This window comes from Capricornis sumatraensis, chromosome 20, assembly GCF_032405125.1.
Source record: "Capricornis sumatraensis isolate serow.1 chromosome 20, serow.2, whole genome shotgun sequence".
NCBI lineage: Eukaryota > Metazoa > Chordata > Mammalia > Artiodactyla > Bovidae > Capricornis > Capricornis sumatraensis.
The window spans coordinates 19,611,944-19,632,724 of NC_091088.1; the positions used below are offsets into that span (position 1 = coordinate 19,611,944).

Sequence of the window (20,781 nt, forward strand, 5' to 3'; positions counted from 1 at the left end):
TCACCAGTGGACAGTGGCACAGGTTGTGGACTGCACGAGTGCACTGAGTGAGCTGAGGCTGAGATCTAGCCACGTTCGCCCTACCCAGCCAGGTACCTGCTGTGGCCCTGACTTTGCCCACATGGGGTACTCTTTCTAATGCCCAGCCTTTCAGGACTAGGGAAGTGGGTTCTGATTGACTGTTGCCTGATCCCCAGCTCACATCCCTCAGGTCCCTAGCCTCCATGCCTTTCCCAGGCCTGGGCCTGCCCCCAGCAAGCCCAAAGTGGTGAGTTCTACCTCATTGTGCTGAACGGCTGCCTTTATCAGGAGCCGTCCTCTCTGGTGGTGTGTGATACCCAGGAGATGGAGCGGCTGCCACGGGAAGCACCAGCCATGTTGTTATCTGGGAGTGGGGGCCGCCAGCCCTGGGGCGCGATTAGGGAGCTGGCAGTTTGTTGTGGTGCGGCGTGGGTGGGTGCTCTGCCCCTTCTTCCAGGAGGCCGCCAGGGCTAGAGGGGCTTCAGGATCCCACAGCTGTAGCAAGTCAGGGGCAACTGGGGGCCCAGGGCTGCACCCCATCCCGCCCATGGAGGGGGACCTGGGCCAGCCACCCCCATCCCTGCTGTGTCCTCAGGTCTTGGTGGGACTCGACCACTCTTAGGAAGACTGAAACGACTTCCTGCTCCTCCTCCCCTGGGGAAGGTGGGTGCTGGCCTCGGATGGACAGCACTGTCTCCTACAGGGTTCCCCAGCCTGACAAACCAGGAACAGGCCCCGGGCAGTGAAAGGACTGTCCCTGGCTTGTCCGTGGCCCCAGCAGCAGAACTGAAGCCCAAGGAGGGGCGTGGGCCTCCCTGCTCTAGAGGCCTGTGAGCATGCAGACCCCACGAGGCTTGAAGGCTCTGGCTGTCCGCACATCGGGGTTTGGAAAGATTCCTCCTTGACCCCTGCCTCTAGTGGGGGCAATGGGAGGGATGGGCAGTATACCCTAACCCTGGTGGGCTCCCCCTAGCCTCAGAAGCAGCACCCACAAGGGCCCAGCAAGCTCTCCATTAGGCAGCCTCTGCTACCCACATTCCCACCCCCTGGGGCCATCCAAGTGGAGCACCAGAGACCCAGGTATGCCCTGGAGAGCAGGGGCCTGTGCTCAGATCCTGACCTCCCTCTGTCAGTCTCACCACCTCTCGGGGCCTGTTTCCTCATCCGTACTGGGGGAGGGAATGAGGGGAGGGCTGACATCACAGGGCCACTTGGGCAGGAACAGGTGACCGGGTTCTGGCCAGTACCCTGCGGAGCCCTGGCCAGGACCCAGGCCATCCTGGTGTGCGGTGGAGTTCACAGCCCCTTGTGGGCAGGCCACAGAGCAATGGGGCGGCCTCTGCCCCTCCCCACAGGGCCGATAAAGGGCACCGCCGCCTGGCCTCGTCCTGGTCCCCTGCCACCTTATCAGGCCCGTGGAAGACAAGGACCCAGTTAGAACGTTTTAGCCAGGCCTCCTGGAGTATTTGCACATTATCTGTGCCATTAGGCCGGCAGTTATCTGATAATCGGGCCCATTAAGGCCACAGCCTGCCCGATCAGGGATCCAGGAAGTGGGGCCGACACAGCAGTGCTTACTCGGGGTCCAGGCCAGGCCACATGAGGCTTCTGTAGGCCTAGGTGGCACCCAAGGGATGAGGTGGCCCTGCCTTCCAGGGCAGAGGGCGTGTGGCCTGGGGAGGGACCGCCCTGTGGGGGCGTGGCCACCATCATCCCCTCCCTGGTGAGGACACCGGGTCTAGTGGGCGGGTAACTTGCCACGTGTGTCTCTCCCAGGGAATATCGCACAACCTTGGTGCCTTGAAATGTTGGAAATCTACTCTCACAACTCTGGAGCTGGAAGTCCCGCTCCTCCCCGAGGCTCCAGGGACAGTGTCCCCACGGCTGTCGTGCTCGTCCCTGCCGCCTCTTCACAGGGGCTTCTTCCTGTGTCCCTCTCACGAGGACACCTTCCGTTTGCTGTAGGGCCCACCCCCAGGTTGCAGCGCAGGTGTCTTTAGGGGCCGCCCTGTAGTCCACCCCACGAGGTTATGTGGGTCGTGCGGCAAGGCCCAGCTGAGCCTGGGAGCCTGACTGCAGACACGGTGCAACCCTGAAGTCCTGCCCCGTGAGAGAGACTGGGGGTGCTCCTGGCAGAGGCCAGCAGTCCACATCCACGGGACAGAGTCCTGCGGTGGCCGCCCCGGCCACAGCACAGGTGGCCTCAGCCTGAGAGCGTTCGACCCCCAGTAGCACAGCAGACTACTCAGAAAGGCAGCTGCTGACCAAGGGCCACAGCAGGAATCCGTCCAGACCTTTCCTGAAAGTGGGCGGGGGTCCTTCAGGGAGTGATGGTGCCACCTGGGTGCACACGGTCTGGCTGTGCCAAGGACCTCGGGGGCAGGACACTTAGCTCCTGTCCTGGCTCCCCTGCTGGGCCCTGTGCTCAGGTGCTAAGAGGATTGACTCACTCAACCTCACCCCAACCCCAGGAGGTGGGAGGTACGCAGTCCCTGACTCACAGCGGGAAACCAGCATTCCCACAGCTGCCTGCACATGTGTGCTCTGCAGAACTCGGGACTCAAGCCGATGGGAGGGGGCTGGGAGGACTGTGTGGCGGGACGGGAGGTGAGTCTCGTCGGCATCGTCATCATCCTCAGCGGTGTTGCCCCCGTGTAAGGCAGAGGGGGTGACCTGGCTCTGTGTGCGCGTCCTGAGCTGTGCCAGGCACATGCATCCCAACACGGCAGCGTGGTCCCCGAGCTGTGTGGCCACCTGCTCAGATCCAGTGGCAGGCACCCCTCTCTGGTTGCTGCAGCCTGCCCATCCCCCCTAAAAGGTCTGAGCACAGGGTCTGGCCTGGCCCCCAGGACCCAGCACCACCCTCGTAACCTGGGCCAGGCCACAGGGCCACCCACCCGTCGCCCGCCCTCCTCTGCCCTCAGTCCCCTGAATGCTCCCGGGTGAGGGGGGCTGCAGGGACGGACTAAACCTGGGCAGCAGGCCCTCCTCACACCTCTGATGTCTCTCCCTGTAGACGAGCTGGAGCCACTGCTGCAAGACGGACAGAGGTGTGTGCGGGCTCGGTGCAGCCTCACAGAGGGCCTATCCTGGGGCCCGTTCCGCGGGAGCATCCAGACCAGAGCCTCGTCCCCCGGGCAGGCAGAACTGGTAAGTAGCCCAATCTCAGCCGCATGGGCCAAGGCAGTGTCCAGCCCAGGGCACAGGCCCTTCAATGCTTGAACCAGGCCTAGGCTAGACCCTTGCCCAGGAGCTCCTGCCTCTCGACTTGAAACAGGTCAGGAGGTACAGATGTGAGGTGCTGGAACCAGGAGGGAAGGGAAGAGGTAACTTTGTGGGAGCACAGGGAGGGCTGCCTGGGGGAGGTGGTGTGGGGCTATAGCCCTCAGGGTGACCAAGGAAGGACTGCCTGGGGGAAGGTTCTTTGAGCGGGCCTTTGGTGAAGGAGTAGATGTTGGTGAGGGAGGGAAAGGGAAGGGCATTTGAGGGGAGGGAGCAGCAAGGAACCGAGTGGTGGGCCCGGGCCTGGCCTGTGCCCAGGCAGGCGAGCGGCGCTGCCCGGCACTGGGCTTCACAGGTGGGGCCACCCCCAGTGGCCAGGGAGGTGGGTTTCTGGATACAGCTTCGACCCAGGGTGAGCGATGCGTCCCATCACATGCCTGTGGGTCCTCCTGACGACAGGAGAGGGCACTGTCGGTGCCCAAGCGTCTCCAGTGCGGGCTGATGACCACTAGTGGACATATCACCTGTCTCAGGGCTACTTCTGAGGTGCCCTCTCCTTAAGGCGAGTCGGGGCGGCGTCCTCTTGCAGGGGGCACAAGTGCTCACTTTAGAGCCCATGTGGGTTGGTGTATGGGCGGTGGGGTCGGCACCTGCTGTGATGGGAATGGGGTAGGAGGGAGGTTGTACACGTGAGTGTTCGGGAAACACCTCCAGCCGTGGTGACGCTGGCCTCGAAGGCCAGGCAGCACCCAGCTTGGCACCCCCAAGTCCAGGGCCCGGCGCCCCACATGCGCAGGCGCAGCCATGGCCCGGGCCCTTGCGACTGCTAGTGTGGCATTCAGGTGAGGCTGGATCCAGGGTGCCAGCAGGTGCCCTGTAGTGCTGGTCAGTGGCAGTGCGGGCCTGAGAGGGTGGGCTTGCCCCTCTCCCCCTCCCCACAGCTCTAATCAGCTCCAGCCCGACAGAGCCTGTTTCTCGGCAGAGGAAACCAGGCCCAGGTGCGGGGCCTGCAGCAGGGCTGGCAGGGAGCATGGGCAGAATCCCCAGGCATGCCCTTCCGATGGTGGCTCACGGCCCCTAGCCACTCTGGTGAGAAGTGAAGCCTGGGCTGTGGGTCACGCTGGGGCAGAGGTCTCAGAATCAGGACCTGGGCTTCAGGAGCTTGGAGACAGCTCAGCGAGGTGGTGGGAGGCTGGCCCAGGACGCAGGGTGCCCACCTTCAAGGCCAGGTCATCCCCATGGCACAGGGTCGGACCTGGAGTCTCCCACCCTGTGGCCGCTTTGCTGTGTGCCCCGCCTCTCTGAGCCACTGTCTCCTCAGCCCAGGGAACCTCCAGGGGACACATGGGAGTCCCGTAGGGTCCTTGAGGCCTGAGCCTGCACTCCCAGCAGTGAAGAGGGTGGCAGAGCAGCAGCTCGTCTGGAAGGCAGGGCATCCGGCTTTCCGGGCGGCGATTACTCCAGGCCACGCCTCCAGGGCAGCATGGCCAGCACCCTGTGGAGGGCGACCCTCCTGTCCCATGGCCCCAAGCAGGTAGCAAGCAGTGAGAGCTCCAGCGTGGATTTCAGCTCCTTGGAAGGAGCCAGCCTTTGGCTCCACTGTGTGGTTTAGGCTGTGGTGCTTACCGCAGTCCCGTAGGCAGGAAGCTCCCTGTTACTGGAGGGATGCAAGTGGCAGCCTACCCTCGAGAGGGTAGCTGTTAGGGGGGCGTTGATGGGAGCTCCGTGACTGTTACATCTCAACTCTCAGTGCAGAGAAAAGCTGTAGTGGTGACGGCACCAAGGCAGGCTGACTGGCGCCCTCCGTCTGTCCTGAGCAGCACCCCACCTCTCCCTCCGCTCCTTCCTTGGGGAAGATCAGCCCCTTCCAAGGGACAGCTGTGTGTTCCAGACGCAACTGCTAGGCGCCCATCTTTAGACTTCGCCCCTCATTTTCTCCAGCCCCGCCTAAGGGAGGCACTGCTGTTCCCAATGTCCAGATGAGAAAACTGAGGCCCAAGAGGGTAGGTAACATGACCAGGACCAAAGAGCAGACACCCCTGAAGGTGGGGCTGGGGGACTGGAGACCCGGGATCCCCACTGCACCCCCCATCCCCAGACCATCCCCTCCCGCCGGCAGCCTCCCCTCTGGAGGTTGTTGTATTCCTTGGGCCCAGGGCACAGGTCAGCCTGGGGAGACTTGGCGTGAGGCTGGAAACCCTCTCCAGGCCGGAGATAGTGTCCAGGGAGCGCTCCTTTGAGGCTCGCAGAGGAGCCCAGGGAGGAAGGGCAGCCCGCTCGGCCTGCGGCTTTATCTCCTGCAGAATTAAATCCTTGATTAACCCTTATCTTCCCAGCAGGCACTATCTCCGCCTTGGCGCCAAGTGTCCAGACACGCATACAAGATGATTGATTTCTTAAAGATACGCGTGCCTCTCCGATACTTCATTTATTGTCTAAATATTTTCGCTAGCGTTCCAGTGGGCCCCTTATCGAGCTCAGTTGATGGGCCTGGCTCTCTCCCCCGCGTACCTCCCACCCCAGACCATCCCGTCGCCCGCCAGGCAGCTTGTCTTTGCTGTTTGGAGGACGAAGTGGGAGAGGGGCAACTCTGGGGTGTGGCAGCACTTTCCCACAATCACCCTGGGCCTAGGCCGCCTGCAGAGCAGAGGGGAGGCACGGTGGTGTCCTCACACACGCCAGGCCTTGGGGATGGGACTGAGGAAAGCACACAGTCCTCAGAGCCTGCTAGGAGTCAAGAGTTGGTTCGCTGTGGGACCTCAAGATACCCCAGGATGCAACTAGGGCCTTCACTGGAAACCCAGGGGCTGGAGGCCCAGCAGTGTAAAACTTGTACTCCGATGCAGAAGAAATGTTCAGGATGGGTGGTGGGTGCATATGTAGACGGGTAAGAGGATGAAGAGTGGAGGATAAGTAGAGGGATGGATGGATAGGTGGACAGGCAGATGGTAGACAGATGACCTGGATGGTAGAATGGTGGGCAGAGGTGGATGGAAGGGTGTTGGTGGATGGATGGGAGGGTGAGTGGATACTGGCTAGATAACTGGATGGATGCGTGTACAGGCAGATAGATGTTAGACAGAAGGTTAAGTGCTGGATGTATGGGCAGAAGATGGATGGATAATAGAGAAAGATAGTAGATGGACGAGGATGGATGGAAGGGTGAGTGGACACTGGATGGATACATGGATGGATGCGTGTACAGGTAGATGTCAGATGGAAGGTTGAGTGCCGGGTGAATGGGCAGGTGGATGGTGGATGGATGAGTGGGTAGTGGATGGATAAATGGAAGGTGGATGGACAAGTGAAGAATGGACAGGTGGGTGAATCTGTGGGCAGGTAGAAGATGGGTGGATGGGTGGGTGAGTGGATAGATAGGTAAGTATGTAAATATGTGAAAGGGTAAATGGATGGTGGATGGATGAATGAAGAAGCAGGCCTGCACTAACCTGGCCCATCCATCTATCTGTCCAGCTGCCCTCCCAGAGCTCATCCACTTTATCTGCAAGGCCACCATGACGTCAGTGAGAGGCAGGAGGGACCCTCTGGAGGAGCGGCAGGTCTGGGCAGGCAGCCCCGGCCCATGAGGCTGACATGAGGTCAGCTGGCTCCACGCAGACGGGGCTGGGCCTTCGGGCACCACAGGCTCTGAGCGGCTCTCCCCACAGGAACTCCCCCAAAGGCTGTCATCAGTGGTCATGGCCGGGCAGAGCCAAACTTTCAGCAGGACGAGCACTGGCCAGAGGGTGGGGTGCTGCAGCGCACCAGACCAAGGCCCTCCTGGTGAGGCTCCTCTTCCTGCGGTTGCCATAGGGAATGATCCCTAAGGGAAGATGCCCAGCCTGGGCATGGCACACAGTGGGTCCCTTGTGCTTCTCTCGCCTGACACACCTGAGCCGCCCCCTGGGTGGGGATGCCTCTGGCAATGGTGAGTGGGACAGACTGACAAGACAGGGGTGCAGGCCTGATCAGAGCCCACCACAGCCTGTGCCCCTGACCTCCTGTGAGCCTGCCCGTGGTGCCTTGGGAGGCCTTCCACCGGCCATCTGGCTCCCTGAGCCAAGACCCCACCACCTCTGGATGCTACTTCACGGACGCAACGCCAGGTTTGGGAACAGCCTGAGATATGGCTGTCACAGCGGATGCGGTAGAGATAGGGTTTCTGATGGTTATCAGCGGGCACAGAACCCAGACACTGACCTCTTTGTTGGGGGAACAAGGAGGGTTCTCAGATGCACCCAGAGAATTTAAAGGGGCCGCCTGCTATGCTGGAGCAGGAAGGGACCAAGCAACCGCCACGGCTAAGGCAGGGTGGGGAACCTAGCCTGTCCAGAGCGAGCTAGACCCAAGCTCAGCAGTGAGCCTGGGATGCCCAAGGAGGGGAGGTAGCTGGTCTCTGCTCGTTTTGGCAGAAGGGCCAGGCTCACACCCTGCTGCCCACAGGACCTTCAACCACCAGAGAAAAGGGCTCTGTCCCAAGGCTGCCTGGAATTAGGGTGGGGGCAGAGAGGGAGAAGAAAAGATAGAATAGAGCAGCTTGAACCATGTCTGCCCCTTCACAGCAGGGAGGGCAGAGACTGAAATCTGTCCTCACCGCCCAGGGCTGGGTGGAGGGCAGGCTGCAGCTCCCGGGACAGGGTGGGTGGAGGCGTGCTCCCTTCCCTGGAACTGTGGCGGGGTGCTGGTGCCTGCACCCCTAGGGTCCAAGTGCAGGAGGGGAGGCCAGAGCTGGTGGGCTCAGCCTTGCCCATGTAAGTGGGGGCCAGGCTCCCCCAGAGTATTAAGGGCCAAGGGAATGAGGGGGAAGGGTCCTAACCCTGGATCTCCTGGCCCCTCTCCCTCTTGGGAGTCAGGCATGGGGTCCCCACGTCCCCTGCCCCTCGCCCACCCTCATGGGCGCCCAGCCAGTCCAGGGCAGCCACCAGGCAAGGGGCTGCTCCTGGCGGGAGGCACAGAGCCCCCAGAAACATGGCGCTGCCTCCTGCCCTCCGCGTGGACGGACGTGGAGAATCGGGGGTTCTGCAGCGTCAGCAGGGCTGTGCTTTTATCATGCCGCGAACACGCCGCTCCCGGGAGTGATAAGCACTAAACCGACCGGGAGCCTGTCAGTCTCAGTTTGAGGGTTTAGAAATATTGGGACGAATAATTAGATTTCATATCGTTACCGCAGCACCCATCTGAGGATCAGGCAGATTAATTTTTTTCTCCCTCTTCCACTTATTAATATTCATTAGAGACTCGGAGAGGCCCCCGCCTCCGCGAGCTGCTGACCCAAGTTGGGCCAGCCAGGATGCAGGAGCCGCTGGCCACTCACTGCTGCACCCGCTCCGCTTTGGCCCCAGCCTGTCCCCAGCTATGGGCGGCCAAAACCTCCCAGCGGGGAGATCCCCAGCTCTGCAGCTGGCCCTCAAAAGCCAGCTCCTTGGTGGAGCCCATCGCCTCCAGTTGACATCTGGCAGTTGACGGCCTGGTGGCCTCCTGGGCCCCAAGGCACAAGGGTGGCCCTGCTCCTGTTCTTCACTTGCCAGGCAGGTGTTGTCCAAAGTGAGGGTGGGCTCCACACTGATGGTGACTGCCCAGTGCCCCAGGGGAAACCAAGTCTCAGAGAGGGACGTGACCCACCCCAAGAGCAGGCGGCAGCACAAGGTCGGTCGAGGGGGCATGCAGGCTCTGGGCATTGCCCTTTCTGCAGAGATGCTGGGGCCCAGGCAGGAGGGCATGGTGCTGGCCAGCTCCACTCCTGTGACCCACCGGCCAACTGTTAGGACTGAGCCGTGCAGCTGGTCCACTGGCTGGGCTGCCCAAGTCCACCACAGGATGAGGGCAAGGTGCAGAGGGGTGTGGTGAGGCCGCTGTGCATTGAGGGCCAGCGCCCTCCCAAGTCTCCCAGTCAGGGTGTCTGGACTGCATCCTGGTACCCAGCTCTGGAGCCCACATGGTCCCTGCAAGCAAACCCTAGTAAAGCCATGGGACCAGGCATGGTGGTGCCCACAACCCATCAGAGGACCGCCCCCCACCAAGTGCTACTTGCCCCAGACATCCCACCACATAGCATCCTGGCCAACTGCCACAGGTGCCCCAGGGTGCACAAACGTCCCCTTCCAGGGGGCAGCAGATAACACGGTCTTACAGTTAGCTCAACACAGTTTGCACACGGCACCCAGGGCCTGAGCTTGGCCACCCCACTGGAGAGGAGCAGTCCAGAACCCACCCAGCCCTGGGGCTGTGGCCTGACGGGCGGCAGTGGTCACCCCAACCTCCTGGGGCCAAGCAGGGCAAGCTCTGTACTGCACTGCTCCCCGCTGGGCACTTCAAAGGCCAGACTCTCAGGCCAGGCCACTGGGGGAGTGAGCTGCCCCCATTCCCTTCCCTCACCTGTGAGGTAGGAGAAGGGTGCTACCAGCAAGGTGGGGGCGGGGGCTGACCACGCTCAGGGAGCCGCAGGGAGGCTGGGTGCTCAGGCGGCAAGGCAGGGGGATGTCTTGCTGCCCAGGGACCTCGTGGGGCTGCTGGGCCCAGGAAGAGGTTCCTCACGTGTCCGCCACCTGCCGGCCCCAGGATGGACCGGACAGAGGTGTGCTGGCATGCCCTGGGGCTGGGAGGACAGGGACAATGCCACCTCCTCCAGGCCAGTCCCCTGCTCACTCCGGGGGCTTGTGCACCAGGAGCCTGCACCTGGGGTAGCAGCCCACTCGGGAGGGGGTGGCTGGAGTGAATGGAGGTCTCGCTGTGCAACCTTGGGTGAGCTGCTCGACCTCTCTGGGCCTCAGCTCCCCAGTGAACCCAGCGCCTGACCCATGGAAGGCGCTGGCTCCCTGCAGAGTGCCTGTTGCCAGCATGGTGCTTGGCACACCCATGGGGTGGACTCTCAGGCTTCTGCCCACGTGGTCCCTGGAGACGCCCCTGGCCTACATCTCTCTCTGCTGTGTCCGGGAGCATGACTGAGTGCTTGCTGACCCCTCTTCCTGCCCCCAGAGCCCGGCCCTGACCCTGCTGCTGGAGGATGAGGCTTGCTGGCTGAGGACGCTGCCCCAGCCCCTGGCCGAGGCCGAGGCCAACGCGGAGATCTACCGGAAGGGTTGGTATCCTAGCGCTTCCCTCACGGCTTCCGGAGGAGGGGGGTCGTGCGCTTCCTGGGGCGGCCCTTAAAGGCAAACCAGCCTGCCTGGGCCACTGCTGCCATGCCCCCATCAATGTCAGTCTGGGGCTGGACAGGTGTGTGCCCAGGCATGGGGGAGCAGCCCCCCAGTGAGGCCAGGACTGCCCTCAGGACCTCTGGGAGACCACCAGGGCAGCAGAGGATCCAGGCCTGGTGGGCTGCCGGGTCTGGCAGGGGCCGGCGGGTCCATGTGGGGCCTCTGTTGTGAGGACAAGGAAAGCACTTGCCCACATGCCCCTCCTGTGCCGTCCAGGAGTGGCCCTTGAGGGAGGGGGGCAGGTTGGGTCCTCGGCACCCTTGGTCCTGGCCCTGCCTGCCCGGCTCTGCCCAGACCAGCCTTCCCAGTGTGTGACGACCTGGGTGTCAAGGCAGGGGACTTCCCATTACAGATGGAGGCTCTGGTCCCAGAGTGGGTGGGGGGACAGGCTCGTGACAAGCTCTACACCCGAGCAAGGGCCATCCACCACAGCGTGGCCACTTGGAAGGGCCATGTGCCTGCTGACCACAGGAAACCCACCTCCTTCCCCGACTGGGGGCTCCACTTTGGTAGAATGTTCTGGGGGCGTCCTCTTCACCATCGCCTGGGCACAATGAATCAAGTGTCCTGGGGCAAGAGGGGGCCAGCCTGGGCTGCCGCTCCAGCACCCACCTGAGCCCCTCCCCATGTGGGGTCCCCAGCAGCACCCAGGGATCTGAGCTTCCCCTCTGCCCTGTTCTGACCCCGTGGGCCTGGCTAACATGGCCACATGTACCCCTCTCCAGAGGACCCCCCACCCCTCCTCCCTGCTTAAGGGTACCCTTAAGGGCCCAGAGAGCACTGGAGGGGCCCGGGTTGGCACCAGGCTACCAGCTAGGGGCCTGGACACCTGACTGGGAAACAGCCTGGTTAGCAGGGCGCATCGGCCCAGGTAGGACAAGGGTCCCTGGGGCGCTGAATGCTCTCATAAGGTGGCCTGGGGCCTTGCCTCTTAGGGAAGGCAGGCTCCTGGCAGCTTCTGAGCTGGACCAAGTCCTGTTAGCCGAGGCTGCCCCCTGCAGGCTGCTGCGGAAACAGCCATGCCGGCCAAGCTGTGAGGCCTTTCCAGGGCTTGGTGAGTGGCTACCCAGCCCTCCCGGCTGCTCCGGTCTACTCAATTCCCCTCTCCTGGAAAAGGGCCCTCCCACTCAGGCTTGCGCAAGGAGGCCCAAAGAGCAGGCACACCCTGGGGGACCCCTCAGGAGCCCCAAGGAGGCAGGGGGCACCATGGAAACCAGCTGGCCACAGCTGCCCACCTGGTGTGGCTTCTCTCCGGCCCCCATGCCCGGGTGCGGAACGAGGTGTCTTAAGATGGGGCCATGCAGAGGCACTCAGGAGGATAAGATTGGGGTGGTGAGGGAGGTCTTTGCAGAGGCACGGCCGTCGTGGCCTGGAGCTGCCAGCTGCCGCGTCACAGCTGCCCTCCCCCGCAGATGAAGCCCTCTGGTGCAGGCTCACCAGGCCAGTGCCTGCAGGTGGACAGCTGAAAGTGCTTCTGGTGGCCAAGCCCCCCAGCAACCCCAGCCACCCTGTGAAGAAGGAGCCGGCGGAGCCCGAGAGCCCAGCTCCCTCCCACCCCGACATCCAGCTCCTGCCCCAGCAGGCTGGCATGGCGTCCATCCTCGCAACCGCGGTCGTCAACAGTGAGTAACCCACTGCCACCCGCCCCCCTCTAGACTGCAAGGGGTGCCCAGCTTAAGATCTGCAAGGACCAGTCACCTGGTCTGTTAGCTGACCAGAGGGCATGTGCTCCGGGGGCCTGACAGTGGGGTTCGGGGAGAGCCCCAGGATGCAGCCCATGGATGAGGGGGCTTTTCACCCGGCGTGTCTGGCACACAAAGATTCTGCAGCCCCTACCTGGCCAGCAATCGGAGCAGCCTCGTGGGGCTGGGGTAGGGTCTCTGATGCACCCACCCTGGAGGCCCAGCAGTAGCCCTGCCCTCACCAATTACGTGCTGGCCCAGCCCCTGCCTCCCAGTTGCGAGGGACACAGCTGTGTCCCCTAGGACAAAGCCACCGATAAGACCAGCTGGAGCAGAGGGACCCCTCCCACGACCAGCAGAGGGTCTGGACTTGCTTACTCCTCAAATCCTTGCCTGATGTCCACACCAGACCAAGTAGTGGGGCCCTGCCTGTGTTGAGGGAACCACCACCACTCCCAAGGCAGAGGCTGGTGGCCACGGGCAGGTTCACAATGGGAGAAAAGCAGTGACGTGGGCACTGGCCGGGGCTGCCTCAGTCGGGGTGCCTGGGAGACCCGCAGACCAGGGAGGGCAGCCAGGCAGGCGGCCCAGCAAGACCCTGGCCAGAGCGAGATTCCGCGGGTGGTCCCATGTGAGGGCTGGGGTCCCTCCTGAGAAATGACCGCAGCAGAGGGCTTTCAGGCAGCAGCGTCTGTGCAGTCGCCAAGTCGGGTCCAGCGCAGCTCTCAACTGCATGGCTGTTAGGCGGAGGAGAGTGGCCTTCTTCTTGAGGTTAAATGTGACGGTGGCCTGCAGCTGTGGAGGTGCCGAGGAGGAAGCTGGAGAGGAGCGGGAGCCCGAAGGCCTGCTGGGGGAGGAGGCAGCGGCGCGACCGTGCACTGTCCGTCCATCGCAGGCAGGGAGGAAGGCCCAGCCAGCAGCCTGTTGGGCACTAAGTGGACATGTGCTGGGACTCAGGGTGTGGTCAGAGTGGGGAGCTCTGGGCGGGATGAGGCCCCAGGGAGAGACAGGATCTGTGGGCACTGGAACGGACACCATGACCCAAACAGTTGCAGCCAAGTGAGGCAGGCGTCACCAGAGGGGAGGGGACAAGCACAGGCAGGAGGCCCGTGCCCAGAGCCTGCGTGGAGGGACTGTACCGGACAGGGCAAGGCCACTGCTCCAGGGAAAACAGATCCTGCAGGGGGCTCAGGGCGGTGGTGAGTACAGAGGGGTCTTATCTAAACAAAGTTTCAGGGAAGAGGGAGGCTGAATGGAAGGGTCTCTAAGGGGCCAGGATGGCCACTGCACCAGGGCAGGAAATGGCATCCGTTGCCCAGCAGGGCCTGTCTCCCCTCTGTGTTCAAGGCGGGGCCTGCCAGGAGCCCCAGTGCTGGAGGACTTCCTCTCGAGCCAGCCCAGACGCAGCCTCTCTGGGCCTCGGTTTCCCTCCCCTTGAGTTTGATGTTTCATCTGTGAGGCCATGGTGGGCTCGCTATCAAGTTTACACCAACCCCACCCCAGCCTCAAGTGGGTCTCCAGCTGGTGGTCTAGAAAGGCCCTCAGACCCTGAGCTCCAAAGTCAATCAGACCCAGTTTAATTCCTGAGACTCCAGCACTGGGAGCCTCTGTTTTCTCACCTGTGAGAGGAGTGGAGCTAATGCCCATCTCAAGGCTTCTGTCCAGGTCACGGGGCTGCGTCCAGCCAGGACTCGGGTCACCCTGGGTCAGTGGGGCTGTGACCATCCTCGCTATTTCAGGGCTAGGGCTCACCTGAGGCTCCAAGGTTCCCATGCCCTCCCCGTGCCACAGCCAGCCCCCCGTCCCCCAGCACAGAGCTTGCAGATACCAAAAGCCCACTGCTGGCCCTAGAGATCTGGATCCCAGCTCCAGGCCTCCGCTGGTAAGAGAACAGAGCTGCCCTGAGGCCCCCAAATAAAAGGGAACTTGAAAACCAGTGGTAACACAGTGGGAAGGTTGGGGCCAGAAAAACTGCAGATACTGGGCATGAGGGGACGACCTCACCCCACAGACAGGTACTAAATTCCTTAGAGCAGGGCTCCCCACCCTCTGGGATCTAACACCTGATGATGTGAGATGCAGGTGATGTTAACAGTAGAAATACAGTGCACAATAAATGTAATGCATTTGAATTATCCCCAAACCACCCCCACTCCACCCCCGTCTGTGGAAAAACTGTCTTCTGTGAAGCTGGCCACTGGTGCCAAACAGGTTGGGGAGCACTGGTTTAAAGGAGGCAGAAGGTGGGAACTTGGCGGCATCCATGGGCGGTGGGGAGGCAGCCACTGCTTAAGTAACTGCCAACCAGCGGAGTGAGGAACACATCCTAACCTACAGAAGTTAAAACCCCAAGATGGGGTCCCAGGCTCCACCCCACATCAAGGTCAGGACACAGAACAAAGCCTCCCCCTCCCTCGTTCAGCCACAGAGCAGGGCAGAAACGACAGGACGCTCCTTAGGGATCTCTGGGAACCTGAGGGCTGCTGAAGCGCCCATCAGAGAAATCCTCACCAGTTGGCAGGTCCACCCCCACAGGCCACACTCCCATAAACCAAAAACGCAGAGGCAGCCCACACAGGTAAGTGTGGTGAGTCAGCAAAGTCTGACCAGTAACACATGGAGCCATCAGGTTGGGGGTGTATTTGACTTGGACGTTCTTCGTCCCCCGCAGCTCCTGGCCTCCACCCACCCCCAGCGCTTGGGGACACGTGCACCTGGATGCCCACCCACCTGTCTCCTCCTCCACGGGCACCCGGCTCCAGGCCGTCCCCCATGTCCTATCATCCCTACCGACCATACTCCTTCCATGGGAACCCACGAGACCCCAGTGTCTCCTTACGGGGCTCACTGTTGGAAAGCAGTGCAGGGGCCATCCTGGGGGACCCCATCCACGTGTCCCCATGGCATCCTGGAGATCCACAGAAAGGGGACACAGCTTCATCAACGGACACCTGAGAAGGCACAGCCCAGGTCACAGGCCTCGCTCCCTCGAGCTGGAGGACCCCGCGGCACAGCCCTCATATTGCAGAGGGCCATGCCTGCCCTGGGTGGGAGGTGGCCACACTGCTGCCGGGGCACCCCCTCAGGCTGGGCCCGACTCTCCCCTGCCTTCTCGTCCCCTCAGAAGACGTCTTTCCCTGCAAAGACTGTGGCATCTGGTACCGTAGCGAGCGGAACCTGCAAGCCCACCTCCTCTACTACTGTGCCAGCCGCCAGGGTGCCGGCTCCCCTGCCGTGGCCACCTCGGATGAGAAACCCAAGGAGACCTACCCCAACGAGCGGGTCTGCCCCTTCCCCCAGTGCCGCAAAAGCTGCCCCAGCGCCAGCTCCCTGGAGATCCACATGCGTAGCCATAGTGGTGAGCACCCCCTTCCAACGCCATGTCCTCCCACCCAGGCTCACCGTGCCTGTCCTGGGGCTGCATGCCAGCCACGGGTGTGTCTGGGTGGTCCTCTTTACCACTCCCTGCTGCCTCCCACGGGCCCCAGGGTCCTGGGAGGCAGAGCTTAGGGGTCTTTGGCCAGTGAGGCTCCCTCACCAGACCTGTGTTCCAGGGGAGCGCCCCTTCGTGTGTCTCATCTGCCTGTCTGCCTTCACCACCAAGGCCAACTGTGAGCGGCACCTCAAGGTGCACACAGACACGCTGACCGGTAAGCAGGGTGGGGCTGGAGGCCGTGGTCAGGGTTGGTGGGGCCCAGCTGCCCAGGGCCCTGACTCCACAGCCCTCCTGCAGGAGTCTGCCACAGCTGCGGCTTCATCTCCACCACAAGGGACATCCTCTACAGCCACCTGGTGACCAACCACATGGTCTGCCAGCCAGGCTCTAAGGCTGAGATCTATTCACCAGGGACGGGCCACCTCACTGCCAAGCTCCCCGCAGGTGAGCCCCTGGGAACCAGGAAGAGGGGTGGCGGTTTCAGACTCGGTTCTGTACCACGTCTGCCTAGCCCGGTTCTCCCTTCCCACCCTCCCCGCTTCAGGTCTGCCCCAGGCAGGTCCTGCTCCAGCCCTGACAGGTGGCCCCTGGGCTCTCCCCACAGACAGTCTGGCCGCCTTCCAGCAGCACACGGCACTGCACAGCCCCCTGGCCTCTGCCGACCTAGGCCTGGCGCCCGCCCCCTCACCAGGAGTGGACAGGAAGGCCCTGGCCGAGGCTACCAACGGAGAGGCTAGAGCGGGTCCCCAGAACGGGGGCGACGGCGAGCCCCTAGCCGCCCCCAGGAGCATCAAGGTGGAGGCAGCGGAGGAGCCCGAGGCAGAGCCAGGGCCCCTCGCCCCTTCACGAACGCCGTCGCCACCCAGCCCTAGCCCCGCGCGGGTAAAAGCGGAGCTGTCCAGCCCTACGCCCGGCTCCAGCCCGGGGCCCAGCGCACTGTTCCTGCCGCACCTGCCCGCGGCGCCACCTGCCTCCGAGATCCTGGCCAAGATGTCCGAGCTGGTGCACAGCCGGCTGCAAGCGGGTGCGGGGGTGGGCGCACCGGCAGGCCTCTTCGCGGGGGCCCCCAAGGGCGCCACGTGCTTCGAGTGCGACATCACCTTCAACAATGTGAACAACTTCTACGTGCACAAGCGCCTCTACTGCTCTGGCCGCCGGCCGCCCGACGACACGCCCCCAGCCCGCCGGCCCAAGGCGGCCCCCGCCCCGCCTCGCGTGACCCCTGCCCCGCCATCCGCAGAGGCCGAGGCGCCGCGCTCGTCGCCGGGCCCCGGGGCACGCGAGGACGAGGCGGGGAGCGCGGCCACGCCCGAGGCAGAGGCTGACGCGAGCGGCCGGGGCAGCGAGGGCAGCCCTAGCCCGGGCAGCGGGGCGGATGAGGACGACGACCCCCGCCGGACGCTGTGCGAGGCCTGCAACATCCGCTTCAGCCGCCACGAGACCTACACAGTGCACAAGCGTTACTACTGCGCCTCGCGCCACGACCCGCCGCCGCGCCGCCCAGCACCAGCCGGGACACCTGCGCCCTCGGCGCCACCAGTGCGCACGCGCAGGCGCCGCAAGCTCTATGAATTGCACGCGGCCGGGCCCGCCCCGCCCCCAGCCGGACCTGCCCCGCCCCTGGCCGGACCCGCCCCTCCCTCCGCGCCAGGCCCCGCCCCTACACCACCCGGGCCCGCCCCCACACCGCCCGCATCGCCGCGGCCCGGAAGCGGAAGTGGAGGCGGAAGTGGCCCGGACGCGACCGAAGGCCCTATCGACCTAAGTAAGAAGCCGCGACGCCAGGCTCCAGCAGCCACCCCGGGCCCTGCGCCTGGCCTGGCGACCCTGGCCGATTACCACGAGTGCACGGCTTGCCGCGTGAGCTTCCACAGCCTCGAGGCCTACCTGGCGCACAAAAAGTTCTCGTGCCCCGCCGCCCCGCGCCGCCTGCGTGCGGCCCCCGAGGACCCGCCTGCCGTCGTCTGCCCCTACTGCCCCCCGAACGGCGTGGTGCGCGGCGACCTCATCGAGCACTTCCGCTTGGCGCACGGCCTGCTGCTGGGCAAGCCCCTAGTCGGACCCGGCGCGGAGGCCCGGACGCCCTCGCCCGCCGCTCCCCGCGATGGCCTCAACGGCCAGGACCTGCAGGAGCCTCCTGCCAGCAGCCCCCGGCCCGGCCCGCCCCCAGCCGCGTCCCCGGAGGCGGTGCCGGCGCCCCCTTCGCATTCGGACAAGGGTGTGCAGACCCCCAGTCAGGGAGCACCGGCCCCCGTGCCCAACGGCAGCCACAGGTACTGCCGCCTGTGCAACATCAGGTTCAGCAGCCTGTCCACCTTCATCGCCCACAAAAAGTATTACTGCTCCTCCCACGCGGCCGAGCACGTCAAGTGAGCGCCCGGCTGCTGCTGCCCTGCAGGGGCCCGGGAAATCACGCACAGGCCTCGGCAGAGGGGCTGCAGGGGGCAGCGCCCGCCTGGACCTTGGCACTTAATAAAGAAGTTCAGTTTGCTGAGCACAGTGGTGGAGCAGCCTAGTTCTCTGTAAGCAGAGGGCCCTATTGGGTGGGTGCACATAGGGCCAGCACCACACCTGAGTACACACGGGCCATTGCAGGCCAGAATCACATGGTTAGTGGCCTTAAGAGCTGGATCTCGCCCAGGGTCGGGCCTGATGGCACTGCTCCAGGCCCCTGGGGCACGGGGAGAGCGGGTGCTGGCCTTCTTGGCCCACTGCTGCCCTCCAGGATCCAGCCAGAAGCTCTCGTTTGGGCACCAGATGCCAAAGAGAAGAGCTTCATCCTGGCCAGCTCACAGCTCTTCCACCTGCTCAGTGCTGATTGCTGGATGCCACCTGTCCAGTCACAGGCCACTGAGGCATCCAGGGATGGGAGCACCGTGCTTGCCAAGGCCGATGGGGGCAGAAGGGGGATGGGCAGCCGACTCCCTGAGCCCACAGTGCTCCGTGAGAGGAGCCAGCTCTTGGACTGGGGCAGCAGACACCTGTGGGGGCTGCAGTGGGCACGAGGTTGGGGCCACCCCACTCCCAGTCTGTCCTGGTGCTGTGGGAGCTGCATGCACCATGGCTGACCATGACCTGGCCCAAACCCAAGCAAGGAGTCCGGCCATGGTTTTGGCACTTGGCAGCTGGGTGTCTGTACGCTTCTTCCAGCCTGGTGTCCCTTGATTTGAGGTACACAATGTCTTTTTCAAATACAACATACTTGGCAGCCTACTGCAAAAAAAAAAAAAAGTGAGGCCTGACCTTTGGCCTGTTCTCTCCAAATATCTGAAAGTCTTCCTGCCACATACCCAGACTCACTCTCCTGCCCAAGGCAAGTTCCATCCCACCGAGTCATCAATGGTGGAAGGCTGAGGAGCCTGTGTCAGGACAAGAAGAGCCCCCTCCCACTTGTTCTTGGCTGACCCTAAGTACCAGGGTGTGACCAGACTTGCTGGTCAGGGCCCCCGGGGAGCCAACTAGCTTCCTGGTAGATGCCCCCTTGTGAAGACCATCCCACCCCTGCCCTCCCAGGCTGGGGAAGGGGAGGCCCAGCACCTTATTTGCACAGACTTTGAGTCTCTGCCTCTGAGTGGGACCACGTGAGGCAGAGGCCATTAAACCTCAGGCAGGGTGAATGTCCCTGTGTGCTGATGAGCACAGATGCTCAAAGCGGGAGGACGGGGTCAGCATCCTCCAACCTCCCACCCCTCACTTCACGAAGACAGCACCACTCGGAAAAGGGCCTCAGGGTCCACGCCCACAGATTGAGTGTGGTATGCTGCAGGATCCTGGAGCCCCTCCTGAGGGCCCAGAGCCGACCTCCGACTCCTGCCCCAGGCCTGAACTGCTGACCAGGCCAAGCTCTCTGCCCAGCCAAGGTCCCCAGTGCTGGGTCCACCCACCCTCCTAGAACCCCCCCCATTGCCCACACCCTGCCTCGAGCCAGCCCCATCTCCCTGAGAACTTGCCACCGTCAGCTGCCACCCAGGGACACCAATCTCCAGGAGCCATGATGCTCCCGAACAACCCCCAACTATGAGGGCTCAGGGACACCCCGCCCCCATTCACAGCTCTCCATTTACTCTCATGGGCGGGCACGTGAGTTCCCATGACCCTACCTCTCTCCAGCCCAGCCATGCCCCTTGGCCTCACCTGTGCACCCACTACGTGGCCCTCAAGGGGGCCCTGACTCATCCAAGACTGAACTCACCCCTGCGTCTTCTTTCCACACCTGCGCATGCACAGACCTGCAGCGGCACCCTCATCTACTCACACCTCACTGTCGAAGCAACTGTGATTCCACCAAACCCACCTCTGCGCGTTCTGGCCCCCAGGTCGCCTCGGTTCTCCCCCAGCCACCAATTCCAAACATTTCAGCTGCTAGGGACGGGTGCCTCCAACTGTAACCCCATCTGATGGACTGGCCACTGCCCCTGCCAGCGCCCACCGCCCTCCACTGCCAGGACAAGCGGCTGGGAGACCAGATGGCGGCACACCTGGCTTCAGGCCTTTGGGGCTCATGCTGCACAGAGGTAGCCTCCAGGCCATCCCCCAAAGCCCTGCTCACGCTGCTTCAACCCCTCCTCCCCATCTGCTCCTGTCATTCGGCTTAGAGACCTTCCCTGACCCTGCATCCTAACACCTGATCCTCTCCCCAGAAGGGCGGTCACTCTTGGGATCTCCTGGTTTTATTTTCTTACCTCTTTCCCCCGCCCCCACTGGCCTCACCTGCCTTGACCACTGCCTCCTGGGCACCTGGCCTCAGGGAGGAGCACATGATCAGACCAGCTGGGGGAGTGAAAGGACCACAAGGGAAAACAGCACGCCCCCCACCTCACAGCCTCCACAAAGCCAGCCTTGCCTGTCCATCCCGTGTTCTCCCAACTTTGGCCACCCTCCACACTCAGCCAGTTTCACCTCCCGAGGCCGGATCTGACCAGACGACACTGCACACACGGTATGCGCAGCATGTGGTCCAGGTTCAAGGCCACAGGCCACCCTCAGCTCCTAACTGGGCCGCCCACCCAGAGTCGTGTGTGCAAACCTCAGCCAGGTCGTTGCTCTCCACAGCCCTGAGCACCCCGGGGCCAGTGCCGCCTGCACACCTCTGGGGACAGCCTGGCACCAGGAGTCACTGCGTGTAGACGTTCCTGGCACCAGGGGTCAGCAGCGACTCATTTACGTGGGCCAGCAGGCCAGGTGACAGGAGCTCCGCTGGCCTGGCTGCCCCATCTCCTGAGGG

At 63.3% G+C, this 20,781-nt stretch overlaps 1 protein-coding gene across 1 annotated transcript in view; it reads left to right on the forward strand.

Moving 5' to 3' along the window:
• The window catches only part of ZFPM1 (zinc finger protein, FOG family member 1), a 60,633-nt gene extending 42,677 nt beyond the window's left edge, over positions 1 to 17,956 (forward strand). The window contains exons 4-10 of the mRNA XM_068992780.1: positions 3,038 to 3,171; positions 10,219 to 10,321; positions 11,852 to 12,061; positions 15,246 to 15,479; positions 15,676 to 15,771; positions 15,855 to 16,001; positions 16,162 to 17,956. Of these exons, the coding sequence (XP_068848881.1) occupies positions 3,038 to 3,171; positions 10,219 to 10,321; positions 11,852 to 12,061; positions 15,246 to 15,479; positions 15,676 to 15,771; positions 15,855 to 16,001; positions 16,162 to 17,930 (2,693 nt within the window). The 3' untranslated portion in view covers positions 17,931 to 17,956. The remainder of the gene's footprint in view (positions 1 to 3,037; positions 3,172 to 10,218; positions 10,322 to 11,851; positions 12,062 to 15,245; positions 15,480 to 15,675; positions 15,772 to 15,854; positions 16,002 to 16,161) is intronic.
• The last annotated feature ends 2,825 nt before the right edge of the window (positions 17,957 to 20,781 follow it).